At 42.4% G+C, this 26,158-nt stretch overlaps 1 protein-coding gene, 1 non-coding gene and 1 pseudogene across 3 annotated transcripts in view; 1 reads left to right on the forward strand and 2 right to left on the reverse strand.

Moving 5' to 3' along the window:
• The window catches only part of GRAMD2B (GRAM domain containing 2B), a 120,816-nt gene extending 98,787 nt beyond the window's left edge, over window positions 1–22,029 (forward strand). For both annotated transcript variants that reach the window (XM_047858078.1, XM_047858086.1), the window contains exons 5-14: window positions 155–258; window positions 5,981–6,076; window positions 8,463–8,534; window positions 8,634–8,714; window positions 11,359–11,470; window positions 12,452–12,574; window positions 13,442–13,529; window positions 14,693–14,797; window positions 18,193–18,286; window positions 20,785–22,029. In XM_047858078.1, coding sequence (XP_047714034.1) covers window positions 155–258; window positions 5,981–6,076; window positions 8,463–8,534; window positions 8,634–8,714; window positions 11,359–11,470; window positions 12,452–12,574; window positions 13,442–13,529; window positions 14,693–14,797; window positions 18,193–18,286; window positions 20,785–20,826 — 917 coding nt within the window. In that variant the 3' untranslated portion in view covers window positions 20,827–22,029. The remainder of the gene's footprint in view (window positions 1–154; window positions 259–5,980; window positions 6,077–8,462; window positions 8,535–8,633; window positions 8,715–11,358; window positions 11,471–12,451; window positions 12,575–13,441; window positions 13,530–14,692; window positions 14,798–18,192; window positions 18,287–20,784) is intronic.
• On the reverse strand, window positions 4,877–4,981 carry LOC125147100 (U6 spliceosomal RNA). The gene has a single exon (XR_007145007.1). It is a non-coding gene; the product is annotated as a U6 spliceosomal RNA (small nuclear RNA).
• Window positions 15,355–16,002, reverse strand: LOC125165344 (FAU ubiquitin-like and ribosomal protein S30; annotated as a pseudogene).
• Window positions 22,030–26,158: the final 4,129 nt, after the last annotated feature.

Below are 26,158 nucleotides of genomic sequence, written 5' to 3' on the forward strand. Positions count from 1 at the left end.
CCCATATCTTTATTCCACTAAAGATGACTGACAATGAAGTGACAGATCTTTTGAGTACGAGTGTATTGCCTCTGCCAATCCTGAGTCCCCAACATACATGCGCAATTTTTATTTTACATGGAAACTCTAAATGCTTTTATATATATTTTCCCAGGTTTTACGTGTGCTCTACAGAAAGAGATATTATACCAGGGGAAGCTCTTCGTATCAGAAAACTGGATTTGTTTTCATTCCAAGGTGTTCGGAAAAGACACTAAGGTTAGTATAATTTTTTTTAAAAGAAAGCTATGCACTTTATTATATATTGTGAATATCAGTCATTTTTATAATGTGTTTATAAATATTTGTATTGTTATCATACCCTTATATGTTTATTTCCTTCATCGTTGTTCCTAATATTAGTTTCTAAATGCCTCTAAATGACACCAAGTTCCCTTTTCCCCTAAAGACCACTCTCGATGTATTTCTCTATACACATATATCTCTCCCACAACCCTATGCTAATGCCTTTTTACCCAGATGTCACCAGAGACCTCTTACAGCTATTCATTTGGAGAGTGTGCCATAATTTGTTTCAAAGACATATATTACACCCAAGACCTTTTTTTAAATAAATAATGATTTTTGCACTGTGTACATATCAGTTACCAGTCAGAGACACGTAGAAAAACAAGCCTATCAATAAGCTAGTGATTAGAGCTCACTTTGTAGCATCACCAGCACCACATGAGCAGAAACTGAAACATTTACGGCCTGGTCTGAGAGAGTCAAACACCCACCATCCCCAGTGGACCACAACTGACAACTTGTCCTTCTCATAAAACAGATGTGGGGGAGGACAGGCCCAAGACACGTGAGCTGTTAAGGAGGATAGCTTAAAGGAACTGGCAGTTTTCCCAATGCACTGCCTTCCTAAGCAAAGACCTTGGGACTGTGTCATAAGAAGGAAAAAGATAATTCCATCCCACTGACATTCTGTCCCTTTGACGGGCGATGTCACACCATTCAGGCCACCACAGCGAGGAGTCAGAGAAACACCTTCTTAGGGTCGTGTGACCTAATGAGTTTTGAATCATTCTGATTCATGATTATAAATAAGCAACTTTTATATCCATGAAGTCGCTGACTGAAAACCTTTTGTTTTGAGTGGTAGATAGGTTTTATTTAAATAGTCTCCCTAAAGCCCCTGTCAGGCTTTTAGACAATGACCACATCACAAATACAATGGAAATTCTCCATTTTGCTGGTGTTGGGTCAACAGACTAGCACACCACTCTTCGGGTCAGACGTGTTATTTTAATGTTGTTCCCAAATCATAAAGAGTCGTGTCTGGATACACATACTTTGGTAAACACTATTACCCGAATCAGTATCACACAAAGCACGATTAAGCAGTGCTCCACTGTATTTCTAGATTTCTTATTTATAAGAACTTGTTCATGGAGTACAGAAGGGATTGGGTAGCAATGATCTCCTGTTCAGTGTGATAGGCTAATTCTCAGGAATTCAGACAGAGCCAACATCTCTGATGAAAGCAGCGCGTCTAGAGACATTAGTGAACAAAGACTTAGTCTTTGTTAAAGGATGGAAGGGATGGGGGAATTTTTTTTTTTTAATTTTTTTTTTTAACGTTTATTTATTTTTGAGACAGAGAGAGACAGAGCACGAACAGGGGAGGGGCAGAGAGAGAGGGAGACAGAGAATCTGAAACAGGCTCCAGGCTCTGAGCTGTCAGCACAGAGCTCGACGCGGGGCTCGAACCCACGGACCGTGAGATCATGACCTGAGCCGAAGTCCGACGCTTAACCGACCAAGCCACCCAGGCGCCCCAGGGATGGGGGGATTCTTGTTTGTTTTTTAAGTTTACTTATTTATTTTGAGAGGGAGAGAGTGCGCATGAGCAGGGGAGCAGGGGAGGGGCAGAGAGAGAATCCCAATCAGGCTCCGCGCTGTCAGCACAGAGCCCAATGCAGCGCTCGAACTCACAAACCATGAATGAGTTCAAGTCCTGGCTACACGTCTCCCTTGGCGTGTGATTGTGACCTAGTGAGTTAGCCTCGCTAGGCCTTAGCTTCCTCCTCTGCGCCAGAAGGCACATATACTACTTGCCTCAGAGGACCACCATAAGGCTTAAATGGACAATACATTCAATACTAGGGCCATTTCTGGGTAGTTTGGCATGAAAGGCCTGCTTGTACTGTCTCTCTGTTCTGCTCCTAAGACTTTTTTTTTTTTTTTTTTTTTTAATCAAAAGCATCCAGGGGCGCCTGGGTGGCGCAGTTGGTTAAGCGTCCGACTTCAGCCAGGTCACGATCTCGCGGTCCGTGAGTTCGAGCCCCGCGTCAGGCTCTGGGCTGATGGCTCAGAGCCTGGAGCCTGTTTCCGATTCTGTGTCTCCCTCTCTCTCTGCCCCTCCCCCGTTCATGCTCTCTCTCTGTCCCAAAAATAAATAAATATTGAAAAAAAAAAAATTAAAAAAAAAAAAAAGCATCCTGTCAGGGGCACCTAGGTGGCTCAGTCAGTTAAGTGTCTGACTCTTGATTTTGGCTTAGGTCATGATTTCACAGTTCGTGAGTTCAAGCCCCGCGCTGGGCTCTGTACTGACAACATAGAGCCTGCTTGGGATTCTCTCTCTCCCTCTGTCTCTGCCCCTCCCCTGCTCACACACTCTCTCTCTCTCAAAATAAATAAATACACATTTAAAAAAAAAATCGTGTCAGGCAGACGTCCTGTGGGAGGAGGACCAGTTCTGCCTCTTAGCTGAGTGGTGCCATTTAAATGACTCAGTTTCCCTGAGGCACACTGTCCAGACGAATGGAATGGGGACACCAGTTCCCCGGGTTATTTGGGGGATGCTGTTTGGGAAGGCACGTGACCAAATGTAAATGGCTGGCTGTACATTGTTGTTGTCACAGTTGTGGAAACACATGCCTTGAACATGAAACGATGTGCCATCTTTCAGACTCTTGGGGCTGCTACCGCCCTGGAGAGTTAAGTTTATTTTTACGAAGTCCTAATTTGGCTGGATGGTCGTGTCGCCCTGACACTAAGGATATGCCGTCACGACAAAAAGAGTGATAGGGACAATATTAGGTAGTGCGTCTTTTGGATGTGCTACAGCTACTCTAAGAGACAAGAGACTGGAAATTACCAGGAGGTGGGAAATACGAACCATGAGAGTGATTTGTACGTTTCTTCCCCTCTGAGGATGGTGTCAGGGAGATTGGGTCCTCAGATCTGGGGCAGACTTTCCTTACTGGGTCCAGCACCTTCCAATATGAACTAAAGTCAACCAAACAGTGCACTCTAGGAAGAGACATTTTCTAGACACTCTCCCCTGAAAAAATATTAATAAATGTAATCAGGACCTTTCGATCATTCTGGCAGTATTTTCAGATGCTGATAACATTAAATGCACGTATAAGATTCCATCTAGGCCCAAACGGAAAAGTGATTGATGCTTTATTTCTCAAATGTGATCTGCCTGTCATTTTATACTTAAGAAGCGGTTGGTTGAAAACTCCTTCTTAAAGGTGTTCCATGCCTTAGGTTATGAAGATACCCAAATTTATAGCCCCTAGTTTCTGTGTGTTTGTGTCACTACTCAGAAACAAAATTAGATTCACTTTTATATCCTCATCCATCTTGGTATCCCAACTTAAAACTTAGGAGTCATCTCATTCTTCAAAATTTTAGAGGGTAGAGTTCTTAAGCAAAATACTTGTTAGCAAATAAATGTCTCATTAAGATTAGCCCCTCGGGGCGCCCGGGTGGCTCAGTCAGTTAAGCATCCAACTCTTGATTTGGGCTCAGGTCATGATCTCACCATTTGTGAGCTTGAGCCCCGCATTGGGCTCTGCGCTGTGTGGAGCCTGCTTGGGATTCTCTCTGCCTGCCTCTCTCTCTCTCTCTCTCTCTCTCTCTCTCTGTTTCTCTCTCTCAAAATAAATAAACTTAAAGAAGATTAGCCTCTCCTTCTTCCATAGTGTTCCTATCTGGAACTTTGAGGAATAGAACATTTCCATCTCATAAGCCTAAATATGGGAATGTAAGTATTCAGAATTAAAAGCTCTTTTTTCTTCCTTCAAGTTGGCAGTACTAACCTAAGGCCCTCCTCTCCCCCCACTGACCTTGTTCTCTTTTAGAATATGCAAAGCATTTTTACAAAATGTACATGTGAGTGTGTGTACCCGTGGAGGGAGTCAGGTCATTTTGCCATTGGATGTGTGTTACTCTGTTTTCCAGGATCAAAGGGATATTATCCATTTCTCTGTGAATCCAAAGTGGGTTGGAGGGATATAACATAAAAGTATCAGGAACATCTGGTCTTTATAGTATCTGGTCCATGCATGTGGTACATTGTATGAAAAACAACACACATCTTGGATCAGATTGATTCATCTTTGTAACCTGTTATATTTATGACCTTGGGCAAGTCACATACCTCTTGAAACACATTTCCTTATGTCTTAGAATATCTCCTTCCTGGGGTCCCTGGGTAGCTCAGTCGATTAAGCATCTGACTCTTGATTTCAGCTCAGGTCATGATCTCACAGTTGGTGAGTTCGAGCCCCACATCAGACTCGCTGCTTCAGATGCTCTGTCCCCCTCTCTGTCCCTCCCCTGCTTGCTCTCTCGCTCTCTCTCAAAAATAAAAATAAACCTAAAAAAATTTTTTTAAAAAGATTAACTCCTTCCCTGGACTGTCATAATTAGATAACATTCTCATTTAGTGGCTAGGAGGCAACAAATGGTAGCTGCTTCATTTGTCATTGTTTTAATTCTCTATTGTTTGAACCAGAAAAGAAGTTAGAGTTCTTTTATTTTACCCAATCTTTTTTTAGGAGACAAATAAGGAAATGACTTTTTTTTTTTTTTTAATATGGACTACTTCATGAATTTGCACATCATCCATGTGCAGGGGCCATGTTAATCTTCTCTGTATTGTTCTAATTTTAGCGTGTGCACAGGCTTCCTAAGCGAGTACAATGAGTGAGTTTCTTAATGACTGCTAGGCATTTTCCATATATTATCTCATTTAATCAACAGAAAATCCTGGGGAAAGGTAAGATTATCTCCATTTTACACATCAGAAGACTGAGGCTTAGAAAGGGTAGCTTTCAAGGTTGAGTAGGTCACATAGATAGCGTGGACCTTAAAAGTAAAACAGCCAGTTGTTTTATCAGCAAAATGGGTTTATTCAGGAATAGCACTTTGAGACATGCAGGCTATGGCAAATCATAGGCAAGTCTGGAGATCAAAGGAGGGAAAGTTAAATTACAGAGAAAAGGAGGAAATTGGGAAGGGTTGCTCTGAACACAAGCCCATTGGAGGGAAGTGAGAATTCAGGGCTTCTCACGGGATCAGATGTATTTTCCTATTGGCTGAGCTTGTTGGGCAAGGAGAAATTCTTCCAGCTGGTGTGAGTAGTAAAGGGGTGGGGGGGGGGGGCTTCTTCCTGTTGGAGTCTGCAACTGAGGGCCAGAGGTGGGGGCATAAGAGTTCCCCTTTCTGGTCTCCAGGTTCGTTTAAAACAAGGTTTTCTTTTTTCAGAACTGAGCTGAGAATTCACGTCCCAGGCTTTGTGTCTCCCAGTGCTATTCAGTGTTTCCCTACCCGCATGTGCCTCAGGATGTAGGAGAGCGGTGTATGCGGAGATTAACCCCAAGTGGATGTCCACATAACTGCTTTAGAGCCTTGGGCCTGTCTTTAAAATGGCTGTGCTTCTTTGCATTCATTCCCTTGTTTCAAGATGAAGGTTTCCCACCAAGCCCTGAAGTAGAATTGATGATGTACATTTGCCCTCTGGCTGTGTAAACAGAACTTTGAGGAGACTGGTTTTTCTTCTTGGAGGCTGGAGAGCTTAGTGCTGGTTTTGATTTCTTAGTTAAACTTTAAAAAATTTTTCCCTTGAATATGATGATTTGAAGTCCTGTCCTATGAAGCCTGAACCCGTATTAACTCACTGACTCTGTTTCAGATCTCTATTCCGGCTTTCTCCGTCACCCTAATAAAGAAAACCAAAACTGCCCTTCTGGTGCCAAATGCCCTGATTATAGCGACAGTCACAGACCGGGTGAGTACGCCTCAAAGCAAGGTGCCTTTCCTTTGTCTTGTTTCTGTAGTGTTGTTTCCCCTCACAAGGAACTTTATTCTCACACACTTGTTGACAATTTTGCATTTTCTGCTGACTTCATTAGACTTGCTTGATCAAGGTCAAAAAAAAAAAAAAAATTCTTTCCCAGCTTCCCTTTCCCTTTCCCTAATATCTCTTAGAACAGGCTAAACTGATATATTCACTTTCTTTAATATTTAATATTTGAAACAGCCACCACCACCCCACTGTTGATGGGTGAGGCAGGGTGATATTGAAGAGCCCCCCCACACTCTCCCTTGGTATTTCTCCAGAACCATCCCAAATACATAAACTGGGTTCTTGCTGTACACATGTGGCTTCAGGACCAGTTCCTAGGCCCACTTTGCTTCCAGGTTGCTTTAAGTCTTGTGTTCTTCTGTATAGAAATTCTAGAGCTGCTCGATACTGCTGGGCTGCCCCAAACGTGTGCAACCAGAAATACCTACATGTAGAGTGGTGTTGATTTCACCTTGGCCAAATAGAGGGAGTAGAATTCTATGGTTACTCATTTGTCACTGGAAATTACTGTTTTAATGTTTATTTTTCAGAGACACAGAGTATGAGCAGGGGAGGGGCAGAGAGAGAGGGAGACACATAATCTGAAGCAGGCTCCAGGCTCCCAGCTGTCAGCACAAAGCCTGACGCGGGGCTCGAACCCACGAACCGTGAGATCATGACCTGAGCCCAAGTCGGACGCTTAACTGACTGAGCCACCCAGGCGCCCCTTGAAATTAATTGTTTTAATATTTTACTGAATATTTCTATGAAAGCATAAAAGCTACATTCCATTTCCAACCATACTGGATAAATTGAAGAGGGAAGCAGAGTGAAGGAAAGATATAAGAGGCTATTCTGACGTGGTAGGAAATATATTAATATTTTGGGAAAAAAATGTTAACATTAATGGCTAATAAGCATGTACTTCTCGCCACGCATATGCTAAACACTTTCCTTCTGTTTTCCCATTTGTCCCACACTGCTACCTATTAGGGGTAGGTGTCACGAAAACTGAAGTCAAGTGGCATCTGGGTGGCTCAGTCAGTTGGGCATCCAACTCTTGATTTCAGCTCAGGTCATGATCCCAGGGTCACAGGATGGAGACCTGCCTCAGGTTCTGCGCTGATAACATGAACTCTGCTTGGAATTCTCTCTTTCCCTATCCCTCTGCCCCTTCCCTGCCAAAATAAAATTTTTTTTTTTAATTTTTTAATTAAAAAAAGAAAACTGAAGCCAAGAGTGGTGGGGCTGTTAGCCCAATGTCACCTACTTCCTGAGTGTCAGAGCCAGACTCTGCAAGTAGGTCTAATGCAGAACCCATAGTGTTAACTACTTTGGAATACGTGCTTGCTTGGAAAGCATATCGAGGGGCGCCTGGGTGGCTCAGTCAGTTAAGCGTCCGACTTTGGCTTAGGTCATGATTTCGCAGTTTGTGAGTTCAAGCCCCACATCAGACTCTGTGCTGACAGCCCTGAGCCCGGAGCCTGCTTTGGATTCTTTGTCTCCCCCTATCCTTGCCCCTCCCTGCTCATGATCTGTGTCTCTCTGTCTCTCAATAATAAGAAAACATTAAAAAAAGAAATTAAAAAAAAAAAAAGCATATTGAGTGCTCTCTTTGATGAGTGAAAGGGATAATCACAGACTTCTGAAAAGGGGATGTGAAAAGATTTTGTGGCTCTAATAGGTGGAGAAAGAGGGAGTTTTAGTATTTTCTTCAATGTACCGCTTAGTAAAATTACTTTTCCTTATGTCATTTGTCTCCAAATTACTTGTCTAATCTGATTTCACTTCTTTCCCATCGCTTGTGTGTAAGCATCCACTAGAAAAATCTCCATATTTGTACAAGGAAGAATCTGGAAGTGGCTTGAAAAAGAACGAGCCTGTGAGAGCCTCTGGGAAATTTTTAGTGGAAATCTAGGTCAGAACAGAGAAAGCAGACCCTTGGGAATTGTTAAATACCTTAAAAGAAAAGGGTTAGGCAGAGGGGAACAAGTTTTAAAGAGGCTCTGGCAAATATCACTAGCCTTTTTTTTTTTTCTTAGTGTCCAGGTCTTGCCTGCCTGTTGGGGACATCAGCGTCAGGGTATTGGAGCCTTCATACCATTTAGCATTTCTTTATTACTTAAAGGGGGCTTAAAGGTTTTGTTGCTGTTGTGGGGGAGTAGATTTTGTTCATTCCAGGAACAGAATAAAAACTGATAGAGGTGAATGAGATTGTAAACCAGGGGAAAAGAGAAGAAAACATGTATACAGATAAAGTTCTGCACTCTGAACTCTGACTTGTGGTCAGGCAGTATCTGTTCCGTAATCACTCTGTTTTGTTTTGCAGTACATATTTGTCTCCTTACTCTCCAGAGATTCCACTTACAAACTACTAAAATCTGTGTGTGGACACTTAGAAGTGAGTACAACATCCCCGAGCCTCACCTGCTATCTCTCTTGTGTATTTCCCGTGGTTTCGTAGTTGATCTGGTTTTCCTTTTTGTTTCACTAATTTCAGAATACAAGTGTTGGGAACAGTCCCAACCCGTCTTCTCTTGAGAACAGTTTCCGGGCAGACCGCCCTTCATCTCTGCCTCTGGTGAGTTGCCTACCTAACTAGCTCAGTGCGAACGAAAGGGGATGATGCGTCCCACAGTTACACTTCTCCTGACACCATGACCAGGGGACCTTAATATCTGAGGTAAAATTGAAGACACAGGGTGTTTCTGTCCTCAAGAACGGGGCGGGGCATAGAAGGCCATCAACTTTTTCCAAGTAATCGAAGAGCTGTCCTACCAAAGAAAAGAAGCAGTATAGGGGCCCCTGCGGGTGGCTCAGTCGGTTAAGCATCCAACTTGGGCTCAGGTCATGATCTCACAGTGTGTGAGTTCGAGCCCCACGGGGGGCTCTGTGCTGACAGCTCAGAGCCTGGAGCCTCCTTCGGATTCTGTGTCTCCCTTCTCTCTCTCTCTCTCTCTCTGTCCCTCCCACACTTGTGCTCTGTCTCTCTCTCTCTGTCTCTGTCAAAAATAAAGTATAAAAATTTTTTTTTTTTAAGAAACAGGATAATGGCTGTCTGGGCGAGTGGGTGGTCCGTGGAGGTGATCCTAAAATCTTGCTCCGTTTGCTTGTCAGTGTTGTTTTAGAGGGATTCACCAATGGTTGGGGGAGGGGCATGGTCCATCCCCACAAATCACTGATTGTCTTCTCTGTTCAAGGCACTGTGCTAGTGTAAGGCTATAAGGACACCAAGAAAACCCAAAACTAGTTCTTGCCTTCCAAGACTTTCTAGCTTAGGAGAAAAGATGAGGAACATCCAGAAATAATTATAAAAGAAGCACTCTATAGTGACCAAGTGAAAGAGATTTTTTGATTCCTTCAGATTCCGTTGACAGTACAGTAAATCTCCAGTGCAAAGTAGCTCTCCCCCATTTGTACACGTTTTCTACCTATGGTGGCATCATGTTGGCTCAAGCGAGTTCTAGCCGTATTTATTCAAGTAATTATTCCCAAACAAATCACTATTACATGTTGAAATACCTTGGTGTAATGGTATGAGCCCATGGTTTTAACATCTACAAATCTTTTTTTTAAGAGCTGTGAAAAAGTACAGGGATTGCAAACTTGTCCTCATAAAAAGTTGTATAACAATGTCCACAGCTGCTTTGTTCATAATAGCCAAAAAACAGAAACAATCCTGACGTCCATCATCTTCTGAATGCATAAGTCAAATGTCATATGTCCATACAACCGAATACTATTTGACCCTGAGAAGGAAGGAGAACTGATAGATACAACATGGAGGAACTTCGAAAACATGATGCTAAGTCAAAGAAGCCAGACACAAAAGGCCACATACTAGGTGATTCCATTTACATGACAAATTGATAGGGAGAGAAAGTGGATTAGTGGTTGCCAAGGGATGGGGAAAGACAGAGAAATTAGGGTGACTGCTAATAGGTAAAGGGTTTCACTTTGGGGGTGATGGAAATGTTCTGAAATCAGACAGAGGTGATGGCGGCATGACATTGTGATTGTGCTAAACACCACTAAATTGTATGCTTTCAATGATGTCTTTTGTATTACATGAATTTTTATCTCAGTTTAAAAAAAACACACACCTTGAAAGAAAGTAGGGGAGAGCAAGACAAAAGAAAATGAAACACAATATGATTTGGAACCAACAAACTTGGTTTCAAATCTGGGCTCCACCCAGCTGAGTTATGCCATCAGACAAGCTCTTGAACTGCTGTGGCTCAGTTTCTTCATCCAGTAAAATGCCAACCTCACGACGTGGCTGTGCAGATTGAGTGCAGTCGTCTATGCAAGGAGCTGTGCCTACTGTCTGATAGATGATAGGCATTCAATTACTAATTGTTACACCCAAGAGACTTGAATTTTTCAACTTTCTGCCTCCTATAAATTCGTGCCTGAAATGGAAATGAGTTATTGAAACGATCAACAGATAGCTAGTATCAGCTGAAAGTGTGGTCATTTGCTTACCAGATAAGTCTCTTCATTTGGCAGCGACCTAAATCGTGAAAAGCTCAGCCTAACAGGACCTTCCCCAGGACATTTTAATGACACCTGTTGTGACTCCAGTTCTTAAGCACTTATGGGGGGAAATGAAATACAAACTAAAACATCCCTGCTTTTTCCCTACTCCTTACCCCTCCATCATTCCTCTGGAATTCAAAAGTAATAGCACTGACTGGGTTTTAAGGGAGTCAGAGAGGGAAGAAAAATAGCCAAAACTTTCCTTTCAGTGTGTAACTTGTTAAAGCCCTTTTCCATTTTGTTTTCCATACCTTTTTTAAACTGTGTTTTAACGAGTACCTTTGCATTTAACACATGTATTTTAGAAAACTTGACATCTTATTTTTTCTCGTATATATGTCCATGTCAATCAGTTTTTCTCATTACAACATCCTAAAGAGACTTCTCCAGTTTTATCCTGGAAGCTTTTCAATCATTAGTTCAGCTCTTTTTTTTTTTTTCCCCCTAGACATCTGTTGTTTGAAACAAGTTGGCCACTGTTGACAGGATTCTAACTCCCCAGAAAAAATGTGTTTCAGTAACCAGATCCTCTGCCCTGTTGGGGGAAATCCCAGTGGTACGGGGTAATCTTCCCTTCTTTTCAGTATTTTATAGGTTATGCCTAAGTGGAAAGGCCTGGGGGTTCCAGAGGCCTGCCTGTGTAATGAGGGGAACTGGATTTTGTACACTGCCTTGTTTCCCTTCAGGATTTCAACGATGAATTCTCAGATCTGGATGGAGTAGTTCGACAAAGGCGGCAAGACATGGAAGGATACAGCAGTTCTGGTTCCCAGACTCCTGAATCCGAGAACTCTCGAGGTCCGAGAAATTTCTAAAATGTCATGCTCCACAAAACATCCTCATGTCACCCCTTAAAAACAAAGACAAAACCAACAGAAATCAATACCTTGTCAATTAATCAGCAATTAAGAAGGGACTAATTAACAATGGAGAAAGGTGTGCCTGGGTGGCTCAGTCAGTTAAGTGACCAACTCTTGATTTAGGCCCAGGTCATGATCTCATGGTTCATGGGTTTGAGCCCTACATCAGGCTCTGAGCTATCAAGGTGGAGCCTGCTTCGGATTCTCTCCCTCTCTGCCCTTCCTCTCAAAAATACATAAACTTTTAGAAAAAAAAAAAAAAAATTGACAAGGGACTTTGGAGAAAGGGTAGTCTGAAAGTTTTAGGGGAAAAGAATGGTCTACATGATAAAAATCCATTTCTCTTTATACACAATAAATGTCTCTTTTTTTAATTTTTTTTTTTTTTTTGCTTTTTTAAATTTATTTTTGAGACAGAAACAGAGCATGAGCAGGGGACGGGCAGAGAGAGGAGGAGACACAGAATCGGAAGCAGGCTCCAGGCTCTGAGCTGTCAGCACAGAGCCCGACATGGGGCTCAAACTCAAGAGTGTGAGAGCATTACCTGAGCTGAAGTCGGACGCTCAACCGACTGAGCCACCCAGGCACCCCAATAAATCTCTCTTAAATCGACATAATATGAGGGTGGTTGAAAGAGAAAAACATAGAATGTTTTCTTCTTATCTCAGTGATACTATTCACTGTTAGAGCTGAATGGTCCCCAATGGTCACTGGACTAAGGACAGACTGTCTTTATATCATTTTCTTACTTGCTTAAGTATTGGATTTCAATACCTAACCACTGAACCAACTTGTGAGAAGATCAATTTATATTCTTGGCCATTCCACATGTTGTGAGACTGATTTGCTTTGTGGTTGCTCCTGTGTTTTTTAAATGCATTGGGAAGAAAACTCAGCCAGCTCCATTTTGGTTTGATAGATTTCCATGTGACAGAATCCCAGACAGTTCTGAATGTCTCCAAGGGAGAAACAAAACCAACTCGGGCAGATGCCCATGTGAATAGAGTGCCTGAAGGAAAAGCCAAGAGTCTCCCTTCACATGGTAAGGAATCAATGTCTTGGGTAAATGGGATAGTGACAGACATCTGCCTGTAACTTTTAAAGGGCCTCATATTTCACTTGATGACTGCCTCTCATATTCCCTCCTCCCCTTCCTACTGAACATCTATTTCCTTTTGCATTTCATTCAACAAACAGTACCCAGTTCTGTGTCTTACTATGGAGGATACAAAGGTAAATGGCCTTCATGGAGGCCCCTTTGTTATTGTGAATACTTTGAGATTATGATTCCAAAATGGCTGGTAAAACTCAAATTACTGGATTATTTTTTATTTACTAATTATTCTCCTAACTGGTTACCAATTATACTGGTGTGAGGGCAAGGACGGTGTCTGTTTTGTTTACCATTCACTCCAGTGCAGTGCTTGACAGAGAGAAGGCTCTCAGTAAGTATAAACTGGATGAAACGAGTTGGAAGGAGTTAGAACTACTGGTTAAAAAGACACCTGGAAAGGGGCCCCTGGGTGGCTCAGCCGGTTAAGCATTCGACTCTGGCTCAGGTCATGATCTCATGGTTGGTGAGTTCGAGCCCCACATCCGGCTCTGTGTTGTCAGCATGGAGCCTAATTGGGATCCTCTGTCCCCACTCTCTCTCTCTCTCTGCCCCTCCCCCACTCGTGTCTGTCTGTCTGTCTGTCTCTCTCTCTCTCTCAAAAATAAGCATTTAAAAAAATAAAAATTAAAAAAAAAAATCAAAAGATACCTGGAAGGCTTTACTTCATGTTTTCTCCTATTTCTGTTACCCAGGAATAATTATCTCTTTCAACTATCCCTTCCCCATAGGGATTTTGCTGGACGAAGGAGGTGTGTTGTAGTTTTAAAACTGTTCCTTTTTTTTTCTTCCCAACAGGTCAGTCAGAAACCATTGGAATCTTACACAAAGTAAAGCCTCAGACATGTACGACTCTCCACCATATTCTTATTTTTTACGCAATCGTGTAAGTAGATGAATTTATTAGGAATGACTTTAGAAAATGATTCCGCTCGCGGGGCGCCTGGGTGGCGCAGTCGGTTGAGTGTCCGACTTCAGCCAGGTCACGATCTCGCGGTCCGTGAGTTCGAGCCCCGCGTCGGGCTCTGGGCTGATGGCTCGGAGCCTGGAGCCTGTTTCCGATTCTGTGTCTCCCTCTCTCTCTGCCCCTCCCCCGTTCATGCTCTGTCTCTGTCCCAAAAAGAAATAAACGTTGAAAAAAAAAAATTTTTTTTTTTTAAATAAAAAGAAAATGATTCCGCTCTCTAAAAAAAAATAATTTCATGGTTGCAAGAACCTTTACACATCTCAGTTGTCTCTAATGTGATCCAGAGCTTTTCTTTGATAATTTTTGTGTCTTCTTCCAACATTTTTCCCCCCTTAGGCTTAGGTTACATTTTCATATTCATCTCCTTATTTAAGTAAATAGAAGGGAGGAAGGAAAACCAAAATGTGCCAGATCCAGCAGAGAACTAAGTTCTGAGTGGATGCCATTCGTTAGAAAATTGTTCTGTGAATTATGAAGCATCGTTGGCCTTAGTGTTTATTTTCCCATCTATCCCATGTCCTCTGGATAGAAGCCAAAACAGCTTTAAAATACCATCATCCCCTTCAACGAAAACTCAGGCATTGACTTTTAAAAATTCCCCCTCAGCTTCCAGTTTGTAATCAGTTGTTTTTCTGAAAATAGCCTGACCTAGTTCTAGGCTGTTCCTGACAACCAAGGAGGATGTGCCCAGTTTGGTTTCCAGATAAAGAAGGGAATTTATGAGTCACCAGATAACAAGACTAGGCACTCATTGCCAGGCCCTTCTGGTGAGGGCCACAGCACTGGGAGTAGGACCATGGGCTTGGTAATCCACCTTGGGCATGGCCTTGAGACATCCTAGTAGGATGGTCATTGTTTGTCAATTGAGGAAGCTGGGCCAGAGAATTTTAAGTCTCTTTCTAGCTCTCAAGTTTTCTGACCAGCATCAGCCTGTTGGAAAAAAGACCTTTTTCAAGTCTCTTTGGCAAGTTCATTTTGGAGAATATCTTGCCTCAAATGTCCAACACTGGCTCTGAGTTTTGATTGTTTTATGGACAGCACTTCATTAACCTATTGAGAATTTCTCTTTTATCCCTTTCCAGTGTCTGTGCACTAATCATCTCGACCTTCTACATGAGATACAGAATTAATACTCTGGAGGAGAGGCTGGGGTCACTAACCTCCACTGTGGACATTCATCATAATGAGTAAGACAATTCCCTCTGGTGCTATCATCTGCTTGCTCTTGAGACTAGCATAATGTTTGACTGGCATTTACCATCCTTAGCAAACACGAATTAAGTCTACATTCTGTATGCGACATTTTCTGAAATGTGTATGTGGGAAGCAAAGACGTAGGTGGGAGGGTCCCCAGAATGAATGCTGTGCCTCTGAACCATTCTTAGGTTGATAAGGCAAGAAACAAGCCTGATTTTACATTATCTTGTTCTATTATCCTAAGACTCACTTGTGACCTTGGCCTGTTGATTAACCTATACCAGCAAAACTTACCTTAGTAAAATGGCAGTGGGTGAAGACATTGATAGGAAAGAAGCAATTCAGGTACCTCAGCTCACTTTTCATGTATTAATTCTTTATATGAACTCCTATAGTTACGAAACTTTTGACCACTATGAAGATCCATGTGACTAGTAATTAGCCGAATGCATCTGTGAAGATTTTCCTTCACAATGTTTTTTTGGGGTTTTTGTTTTTTTGACTGGACTAACTCGCCTTATTGGGGAAAGCCAGGACTACAGTGGACTTAAGAACTGGCATTGGGGCCCTTCTTCTTGCCAAAGGTGGGCACAACGTTGACAAAGTGCCTGTTGTATACTGCATTCACCGCTTGGCTTGGCCTGTCCTCTTTTTCTCCTCTTTGGCCAACCTGGGAGCGTGCCCTCTTACTTTCCCAGCATGGGTCCGGGAACCATGGACTTTATCTCCAAGCATGTGGCCAGCTACATCCAAGGTGGTCGGAGCCTCTTCTCCATACTGACCCAGGGGACCTCATCCTCTAGGGGTGTGCCTGCCAGGGGCACAACTTGAACTTCTGTAGCGATGCCCTCTAGCCAGCCTACGTGAGGCTTGATTTGGGCGACTGTCTCCTAGCCCTCACCTCAAGGGGGGTGTAGCTCCTGGGCGTGGACAAAGAGGTGCATGTCAGTGACTCAACCACAGCCATCGAAGCCACTACCATCAAGACGGTATCCCCATCAGTCATTTTTAACAGGCCTGACCTAATTAAACCTATTTAGACCTAGAGCTCTTTCCTTTACATCCATTCATGTAAGGATTTTGATGCATTGCCTAAAAAAGTAAAATAAACTACTCTGTATTAGAAAGCATACTTTTAGCCCAAGTTCTGGAAGTAGAGACACTCGTTTACAGAGTTTGTACCATGTGCTAGAGACTCTACTGTGTCTTACAGTTTGTTTTACAGTTTGTAGTAAAATCACGATTCAAATGCAAGTCTGTATGACTACACAGAGGATAGGCTTTCCAGCCCACCGATGGCTTGGTTGTGAGGTACAGCGTAGGACCTGGGTCAGGCTATTTTGACTGTGCTTCAGAATCATCTGGATGGCTTGTTGCAACAGATGTCAGGGCCCATCTCCAGAGTTTCTGAGGCACTAGATAGGAGAGCCTGAGAACTTGCATTTCTGTCAATTCCCAACTGATGCTGATGGTGCCAGCCTGGGTCTATAATTGGAGGACTATTATGCTGTACCATTCTGGGTACAAACAACTTTGTGCTCAAACAACTACCTAAAGTCTGAGTAGTAGTTGACACAGACGCTGGCGTATAGATTCTTTTGGACATGTGTGTATGTAGTGTATGTGTGTGTGTATATATGTATATATATATATATACACTATATATATATATATTATATATATGTATATATATACACTATATATATATTATATATATGTATATATATATTCTTTAGGTTCTGCATTACTGGTTATATATATATATTTAAACAGGTAATGCAGAACCTAAAGAATAAATATATATATATATATATATATATATATATATTTAAACCAGTAATGCAGAACCTAAAGAATAGTCTGAAATAGTGCATACCCTTACTCAAATTGTTAACATACTTAGTCTGCAAAAATCTAGTGTTACTTCCTAGTTCACTATCATATACAAGGTTGTTTTTTTGTTTGTTTTTTTAGGAAAGTGTTACCTCATGTCCTACTATCATTTCACTAACTTGGTGATGATGAGGGGGAAATACCACTAACAAGGGCAAATGGAGTATTTCATTCCACTATTTAAATACACAACTCAGGAAGAAGTACAATCTGAAAAATAATCACTTACAGGAAAAATCAAAATGATTATTTATGACATGAGACCAGGAATACCCATGACAGGAAAAATTTGTTCATAAAGTACTTTTACAGGACCTGAGCTTCCCCCTGAGCTTCTTACCCCAAGGTGCTCCAGCCACGCTGCCCGATAGCTAAATCCCTATTTGTACTTGTTTAGTTGGACCATTCCTTTTACCAGCTTCACTAGTATATTAATAGCCTGCACACTGTCAGAATTTCATGTTGATGGGTCAGTCTTCTGGATCGCAGTTCTCTCATCTAAACACTGAAACATTCCAATTCAGCCACCTTTTTTGAGATTTTGATGGTAGGGATCAAGGGTAAAGAAAAAACTGTTTTAGTACTAATAAACACAAAAACATCTGATGGCTCTGTTAATATTTACATGATCATAATTTACCAAGTAAATCACCATCTGAAATTTACCATGTGAAAAACTGATCCTGTGTAAAATAGACCCTTCACTGCCCTCTAAAAACTAAATATCTAAAAATAAATTACAATCAAGAAACACGGAGAAGTTCTAGACCCCTGTTCTAAACCTTAATGTAAAAATCCAATAAACGCCTTTAGAGCATAATGTACATACATCTCCAGGATAATGTACATATCTCTTAATTTCCTACAGTTTTAGCTGGTAGATGACCCCAGTGGACCCTGGGGAAGAGAAGAGCCCATGCCATAAACGGTTCAAATGGTAAACACTGACTCCAACTGTTACAAGACCACAGCGGTTACATTGGATGGCAAGTCTCAAAAACAGAATTGCTAAAGTCTCACGCTTCAAAAGCAATCAGTTTGATTAAGGACATTCCTAAACATTCTGCAAGTTCTAGTGTAAATGGCTCCTCCTCCTGTAAAAAAAAAAAAAATGCCTGTGACTGAGGAGAGCAATAATTCTTGCAAATTTCTGCAGTAGTGGGGATGGAGAGGACATTAGAGGTTAACAAAAGAGGTCTTAGAAGCCATGTGCTTGAGCAGAATTGCCTGATTTTTGTCTGGAAGCCAAGGCACAACACAGCCACCTCAACAAAAACAGCTTAAGAGACTTCCAGCTGAGCTTTTAAGATACAGTCCCCTCAACACCCAGTCTGGACTTAACATCAGAAAGGCCCTGCAGTAATCTTCACAAGTTAAAGGCTCACTGTCTACTACTGTAACCTGATTTTCTGTTCAAATAAATTTGTGTTCACTCCACTTCTTCCCTTGCCACCCCCGCCTACCCACAGCGTTTTTCTTTTTGTTCTTCCAGACAGACAGCACCATCCGGCCTGGGGTCACAAGTCCAATTAAACGTGGAGGTCCTCTGCCAAGAGCTTACAGCTAACATAATGAAATTAGAAAAGGTGACTCATTTATTTCCTGTGTTGGGGTGGTAGCAGTGGTGACTGTTGATGGCCACAGAGCAGGGGCGACATGCTTAAAACACTTCCGGGGTGCAGCAAGCAGCCTAAATGGCCAAACCCAGCCAGGGGACTGCACGGTAAATGTGAAAGAATATTTTTTATTTCCACAAAGACCTAGGTCTCAATCTCATTTTCCCTGTTGGTCTATCTTTTGCTTTTCCTCCCTAGAAATATTTCAGCCTAGGGGTGCCTGGGTGGCTCACCCCATTAAGGGCCCGACCCTTGGTTTTGGCTCAGGTCATGATCTCACGGTTCGTGGGTTCAAGCCCCATGTCGGGCTGTGCACTGACAGTGCAGAGCCTACTTGGGATTCTCTGTTTCCCTCTCTCTCTCTCTGTCCGTCCCCTGCTCTCCCTCTCTCAAAATAAATTAACTTTCGAGAGTAAATCAATAAAACATTAGTTGCTGAGAAGCGGAGGTAGTTTTTTGGTTTTGTGATGAAATGCTTACAAGTGTTTGGCTTCCATGATGACCTAGAGGATGGGATGGTGTGAATTCTCTGGTTTGTTCACTCTGGCATTCAGTGGTATTCTTGGACCAGAAGCGCACACCAAATCCTGCTGCCCCCTTCTTGGGCCAGGCCTGGCCAGGGCACCACATGCTGAAAGAAGGGACACAGAAACAGGAGAGCCTGTCCACAACAGGCAGACCAGTGGCCATGTCTCATGCATGGCTTCCGCTAGAGCAATGCAGCACAGCCTGGCGGTGAAATAGCAGCTATCCCCCTGGTTTGAGTTTCTTTGTAGGTGTGTTTTATATATTTTGGTCATAATTCCTTTGTTTCATTTCTTTTTCTACCTTCCCACTCTTGCTTTTCTGTTTAGCTTGGGTCCTGCAGGGTAGGTAGGAAAGATAGGGAGTAGGAATGAGAGAATGAAGGCAATGCCTTTCATGGGTAATGAAATAAATATATTTTTTTTAATATTTATTTTTGAGAGAGCGAGAGAGAGACTGAGCACGAGAAAGGGAGGGGCAGAGAGAGGGGGAGACACAGAATCCGAAGCGGGCTCCAGGCTCTAAGCTGTCAGCACAGAGCCCGATGTGGGGCTCGAACTCACCAGCTGTGAGATCATGACGGGAGCCAGAGTCGGATCCTTAACCGACAGAGCCACACAGGTGCACCAATACATACCTTCTTAGTGCTGCCAATGGCATTAGTGATGGAGCAGTGAAGAGACAGACCCGTGTTCTTATCCGTCCTCTGCTACTTCCTGTCTGTGTAGCTGGTCTTGTTTCGTGGTGTCTCCACATCATACGTGAAATTTTCTCTGTGTGGTTAAGGTGAGCACACATGAAGTTCGGGGCACACGCGTTCTAGATCCTTCCCTCTTTGCCTACAGGACATCGCAGACTGTTCCACAAAAACATACACATAGCCTCTTTCTTTTGTCCCATGGGGTTCCCCACTGCCATCACACTGTTGCTCGTTGAGACTTCCTTGCTCAGAAATCTTCCAAGTTCGCTTACTCAGTAGACCTCTACCAAGCACATTTTTAACGCCCAACACTGAACTGTAGTCTCGAGATCCAAAGACATGTCATGGACCCTTCATCTGTGGCATTCAGTCATCTGGGAAATGCGTAATATCTGGTAGGAGTATTAAACATTGATGATTTGAGGGGCGCCTGGGTGGCGCAGTCGGTTAAGCGTCCGACTTCAGCCAGGTCACGATCTCGCGGTCCGGGAGTTCGAGCCCCGCGTCAGGCTCTGGGCTGATGGCTCAGAGCCTGGAGCCTGTTTCCGATTCTGTGTCTCCCTCTCTCTCTGCCCCTCCCCCGTTCATGCTCTGTCTCTCTCTGTCCCAAAAATAAATAAACGTTGAAAAAAAAATTTAAAAAAAAAAAAAACATTGATGATTTGAATCAGACACCACATGATACACAGGCTCTTTAAGGATCAGTTTCCCACTCTCTCTGCATTTAGGTCACACTTGGTGTGTCCTGTGCTTTTGTTCTTTTTCTTCCATCAGACTTGTCTTGGTCTTTCCTGACATTGCAGTGCCATTCTTTCTTTTTTTAGCACTTTTTTTTTCACTTTAAAGTGGATTATCAACAGAGTTTTATTCCACTTAAAAGCATTTGCCTGATTTAAATTGAACCCATGGGTAGCTTTTTATTCCAGGTAGAATCGATTCCTCTCAGAATTATGTACGCCATGGCAGATAGGCCCTTGATATATTCCATTCTGGGTTTTATTTTATGTTTATCTTTGAAAGAGAGACAGAGAATGAGCGGGGGAGGGGCAGAGAGAGAGAGGGAGACACAGAGTCTGAAGCAGGCTCCAGGCTCTGAGCTGTCAGCACAGAGCCCGACTTGGGGCCTGAACCCAAGAACCGTGAGATCATGACCTGAGCCGAAGTCAGATGCTTACCCAACTGAGCAACCCAGGCGCCCCTCCATTCTCTTTAATAACAGGGACTTCTCTCTTACTATTTTAAGATACAAAACAACCTACAGAAGCTGCTTGAGAATGGTGACTGAAGGACCACATTGTTCGGGCCAACATGATACCTCGTGCTTCCCTTTGAAGAAAGTGTTCGTTCCCCCAGTCACTGTGGTGGAGCGCTCCCTGCTGGCCAGAGGAGCGAGCTGATGGGCATCCCTAGCCATGTGCGCACTTGGAGGTCTCCAGCTCAGGAAAGGGGGGAACAGAAATAATTTTGGTTCCTGTGCAATAAACATGGACCCTGTCTGAGGAAGTTTTCAGTGCTTCTTCCTCAAGAAAACAGACCCATCTCTGGAGGTCTCAGGAAGGGCCTTGGTGGACACCCTCTCGGATGATTGTGGTTCCACAGTTAACTTGACTGTCAGCAAACACACTCCACTCCATGCCTTTTCGGTCCTTTCCCTGCCCCTTTTCTCTCCTGTACACCCCTCTGAACCAACCTTCAAAGTAAGGAATAGATCACGTGCCAATAAACTTGATACGATCCTTACAAGAATTAGCCAGAACTCTCCAAAACAGCAAGAAATAGCTCTAACGGACAGACTCGCCTCAGGCAACACCAACATGTTTTTCTTTTCCCCCCTCCTGCTGTTCTGTTCTGCTTTAAATCACCTGTGTATCTTCTCAATCGAGTACTGGCAAGAATTTCACAGAGCAGATTAAACTATCCCACGTGTGTTGTGTTTTGTTCAACTAACACTTAACTGGACTGGTCAGCACCCACCCCAGATCCAGAAACTGTGACACATGCGACTCAAGTACTAAGTTAAGCTTACTCTGCAACCAAAACTAATCTTTAAGCCAAAAAGTACCATAGTGCTTTGATACTGGATGAAAAACACTGAACTTTTAAATGGACAGGTGAACTATGTTACTTTTGAAACAGGATGTCCATAGTGAACGCTGAAGCCCATTTGAGCATGACAAGTGCATGCTTCTCCCTCTTGCTGACGAAAATAAAGAAGTAACTGGTGGTTTACTAACTTCTGTTTCCCATATGAGTTGGCTGGTTTTTATTAATAATTATTTAGGTACCATAAGATCTGTAATATAAATGATACTCTGTTTCTATCGGCAATGCGTTTTATAATCATTTCTATGAAATGTATTTTGTTTGATCAGATAAGCTAATAAATGAATTAGTTACAACATTTGGATTTGTTAGCCTCCTGTACAACTGTGCCTGGTGCACCCCGGCTTTTAATAAAAACTCGTTGGTTAAACTGCCCTGCTAATAACACTGTGTTCTGTCAGTTCATAAACTCTTGTAACATAAGCATAACGTAACATAAGCATAAGACAATATGCTTTTTTTTTTTTTTTGAACTGCTTCTCCCCTCTTCTTTACTGCTTCCAACTCACTGGTACTTCGTGCCTCCCAAGCATTCAGTCCACAACTCAAAAAGGATTTAAATTCTGGGGTTGCAATGATACAGGGGGAAGAAGATGAAATCAGGAAAATAATGCCTGATGTCTGGGTCCACGTTTTATGAGTTGTGTGACCTTAAGTTTTTTGGCCATTTCCCCCCATTTTATTTATGTGACCAAAACTACCAACAAAACGTGTGTCACTGTGAGGATTCAATGGGATTGTTTCTACAGCACATCACAGTGTCACGCAAGTAGTACAGTCTCAGACCAAGTACCATATTCGTTATTTTCAGCAGTGTTTTCATGTCTGACATTCCAGTCATATAAAAGTTCTAGGTCCATAGTTTATAGTCAAGGGGTGCCTGGCCGGCTCAGTCGGTAAAGCACGTGACTCTGGATCTGAGGGTTGTGGCTTTGAGCCCCACATTGGGTGTAGAGATTACACAAAAATAAAATCTTAAAAAAAAAATAGTTTATAATGAAAACCCACTAGGGATTCAAGAATGAGTAAGCCACCTATACAGAGAAATTTTATGGGTATGAAAAACCCTTAAAAGGTTCAAGTTTCACAGTGAAGCAAACCATCAAAACTAAAAAAGCAACCTATTGAATGGGAAAAGATATTTGCAAATGACATAAATGATAAAGCGTATCCAAAATATATACAGAACTGCTACAACTCAACCCTTAAAAAACTAATAATCCAGTTGAAAAATGGGCAGAAGACATGAACAGGTGTTTCTCCAGAGAAGACCTACAGGTGGCCAACAGACACATGAAAAGATGCTCAACATGACTCACCAGGGAAAAAGATCAAAACCACAATAAGAAAATACCTCACAGGGCACCTGGGTGGCTCAGTCCATTAACCATGTTCAACTCTTGATTTCGACTCAAGTCATGATGTCACGGTTCGAGCTGCGCATGGAGCTCTGTGCTGTCAGCTTGGGATTCTCTCTCTCCCTCTCTCTCTGCCCCTCCCCTGCTCATTCTGTCTCTCTCTCTCAAAAATAAACTTTAAAAAGTTCTTGAGAAAACACCTCACATCTGTCAGAATGGCTAAAATCAAACACATAGGGAACAAATGTTGGCAAGGATGGGGAGAAAGAGGAACCCTTGTGCACTGATTATGGGAACGCAAACTGATGCAGCCATTCTGGAAAACGTTAAGAGGTTCCTTAAGAAGTTAAAAATACAACTAGCCTACAATCCAGGAATCACACTACTAGGTAGTCTCTCTCAAAATACAGAAACACTAATTCAAAGGAATACACGCACCCTGTTTATAGCAGCATTATTTACAACAGCCAAATTATGGAAGCAGCCCAAGTGTCCATTGATAGATGGATGGATGGTATATATACACAATAGAATATTATTTAGTCATAAAATGAAATCTTGTCATTTGCAAAGACATGGATGGAGCTACAGAGTATAATCTGAGTGAAATAAGTCAGATATAAAGAACTCACCAAACTCCACACCCAAAAACCAAATAATCCAGTGAAGAAATGGGCAGAAAACATGAAGAGACACTTCTCTAAAGACATCCAGATGGCCAACAGGCACATGAAAAGATGCTCAACGTCGCTCCTCATCCGGAAAATACAAATCAAAACCACACTGAGATACCACCTCACGCCAGTCAGAGTGGCTAAAATGAAGAAATCAGGAGACTATAGATGCTGGAGAGGATGTGGAGAAATGGGAACCCTCTTGCACTGTTGGTGGGAATGCAAACTGGTGCAGCCACTCTGGAAAACAGTGTAGAGGTTCCTGAAAAAATTAAAAACAGATCTACCCTATGACCCAGCAATAGCACTGCTAGGAATGTACCTAAGGGATACAGGAGTGCTGATGCATAGGGGCACTTGTACCCCAATGTTTATAGCAGCACTCTCAACAATAGCCAAATTGTGGGAAAAGCCTAAATGTCCATCAACTGATGAACGGATAAGGAAGATGTGGTTTATATACACAATGGAATACTACTTGGCAATGAGAAAGAATAAAATATGGCCTTTTGTAGCAACGTGGATGGAACTGGAGACTGTTATGCTAAGTGAAATAAGTCATACAGAGAAAGGCAGATACCACATGTTTTCACTCTTATGTGGATCCTGAGAAACTTAACAAAAGACCATGGGGGAGGGGAAGGAAAAAAAAACTTAGGGAGGGAGCCAAACCATAAGAGACTCTCAAAAACTGAGAATAAACTGAGGGTTGATGGGGGGTGGAAGGAGGGGACGGTGAGGGATGGGCATTGAGGAGGGCACCTGTAGGGATGAGCACTGGGTGTTGTATGGAAAGCAAGTGGACAATAAATTTCATGTTAAAAAAAAAAAAGACAAATACCATATGATTTCACTCATGTTGAAAGATGAAAGAACAAAGGGGGATAAAAAAGAGACAAACTAAGAAACAGACTCTTAACTACAGAGAACAAACTGATTGTTACCAGGGGGAAGATGGGGGGGGAGGGGTGAAATAGGTGATAATGGTTAAAGAGTACACCTCCTGGGGCACCTGGGTGGCTCAGTTAAGCGTCCAACTTCAGCTCTGGTAATGATCTCATGGTTCACATGAGCCCTGCAACAGGCTCTGTGCTGACAAGCTCAGAGCCTAGAGCCTGCTTCAAATTCTGTGTCTCCCTCTCTCTCTGCCCCTCCCCTGCTTGTGCACACTCTCGCGTGCTCTCTCCCTCTCTCAAAAAAAAAAAAAAAAAAAATTAAAGTTTTGAAGAAAAGGGTATACTTATCAAAAAAATAAAAAAGGTTACAAATACAGGAATTAGTAATCTGCTCTCTAAATGTCTCCTGAAGCAATAAGCAGAGAGCTAGTCTGAGATTTAGATATCAGAACATTCTTTGAAGCATCATGACAGCAAAATATTAGAGATTCCATTCAATAGCAGAATATTTAAATGATATAGCTATTTAGAGTTGTATTGTCAAAGAATGGCATAGAAAATTCCATTAAATAGGGAAGCACAAAACTATGGTATGATCCCAATTTTATGAAGAAACTCAAACATTTCCTACGTATATATGTGTATACACCTACATATGTATATATAGAAGCACACGCACAGTGACCTTTTCTATATTCTCTCAAGTTTGTACAATGAGCAGTTACTGCCTCTTTTTAATCAGATAAGTTGATTAAAAACAGGAAGTGGCTCTCAGTAGGGAATCAGATCTTATCACTCCACCCACCTCACCCAATAACCATGCCGCTAGTTCTGTACCAGGAGCAACTTTTTTTAGTGGTTTTTCCAACAACCACTACATTGAGTTTTCCAAAGAGAAAGCACCTCATCATTTCTAAATTTAGTTGCTCTTTTTGCTTTGGGTATGCTGTTACTTGTTTTATTTTTTGTTAGTAGCTCCTAAGTCTAAGTCTGGTATGATCATCTGAATGATGATACCCAAGTCATATGTCTGCACATTAACTCCAAAGAAGCAATGGAAAGCAAGTATCTGGGATTTTTCAGCCTCTACCACCGAGATACTAAAGTGGGGAGTTCTGAATTAGGAAGGGTTTCAGATGTTAAGTGGCCAAGATAACAGCAAATGTCTACCATATTCCTCACCCTTTAAAACCTTAGCATTGGGGCGCCTGGGTGGCGCAGTCGGTTAAGCGTCCGACTTCAGCCAGGTCACGATCTCGCGGTCCGGGAGTTCGAGCCCCGCGTCGGGCTCTGGGCTGATGGCTCAGAGCCTGGAGCCTGTTTCCGATTCTGTGTCTCCCTCTCTCTCTGCCCCTCCCCCGTTCATGCTCTCTCTCTGTCCCAAAAATAAATAAAAAAAAAAAGTTGAAAAAAAAAATTTAAAAAAAAAAAAACCTTAGCATTACCTTTCTAGAATGAAAAAAAAAAAAAAGTTAAAAATAGATTAGCTGGTTGGGGCCCCTGGGTGGCTTAGTTAAGTGTCCAACTCTTAATTTCGGCTGAGGATCTTGAGGTTTGTAAGATCAAGCCCCAAACTGGGCTCTGCC

This window comes from Prionailurus viverrinus, chromosome A1, assembly GCF_022837055.1.
Source record: "Prionailurus viverrinus isolate Anna chromosome A1, UM_Priviv_1.0, whole genome shotgun sequence".
NCBI classification, from domain to species: Eukaryota; Metazoa; Chordata; class Mammalia; order Carnivora; family Felidae; genus Prionailurus; species Prionailurus viverrinus.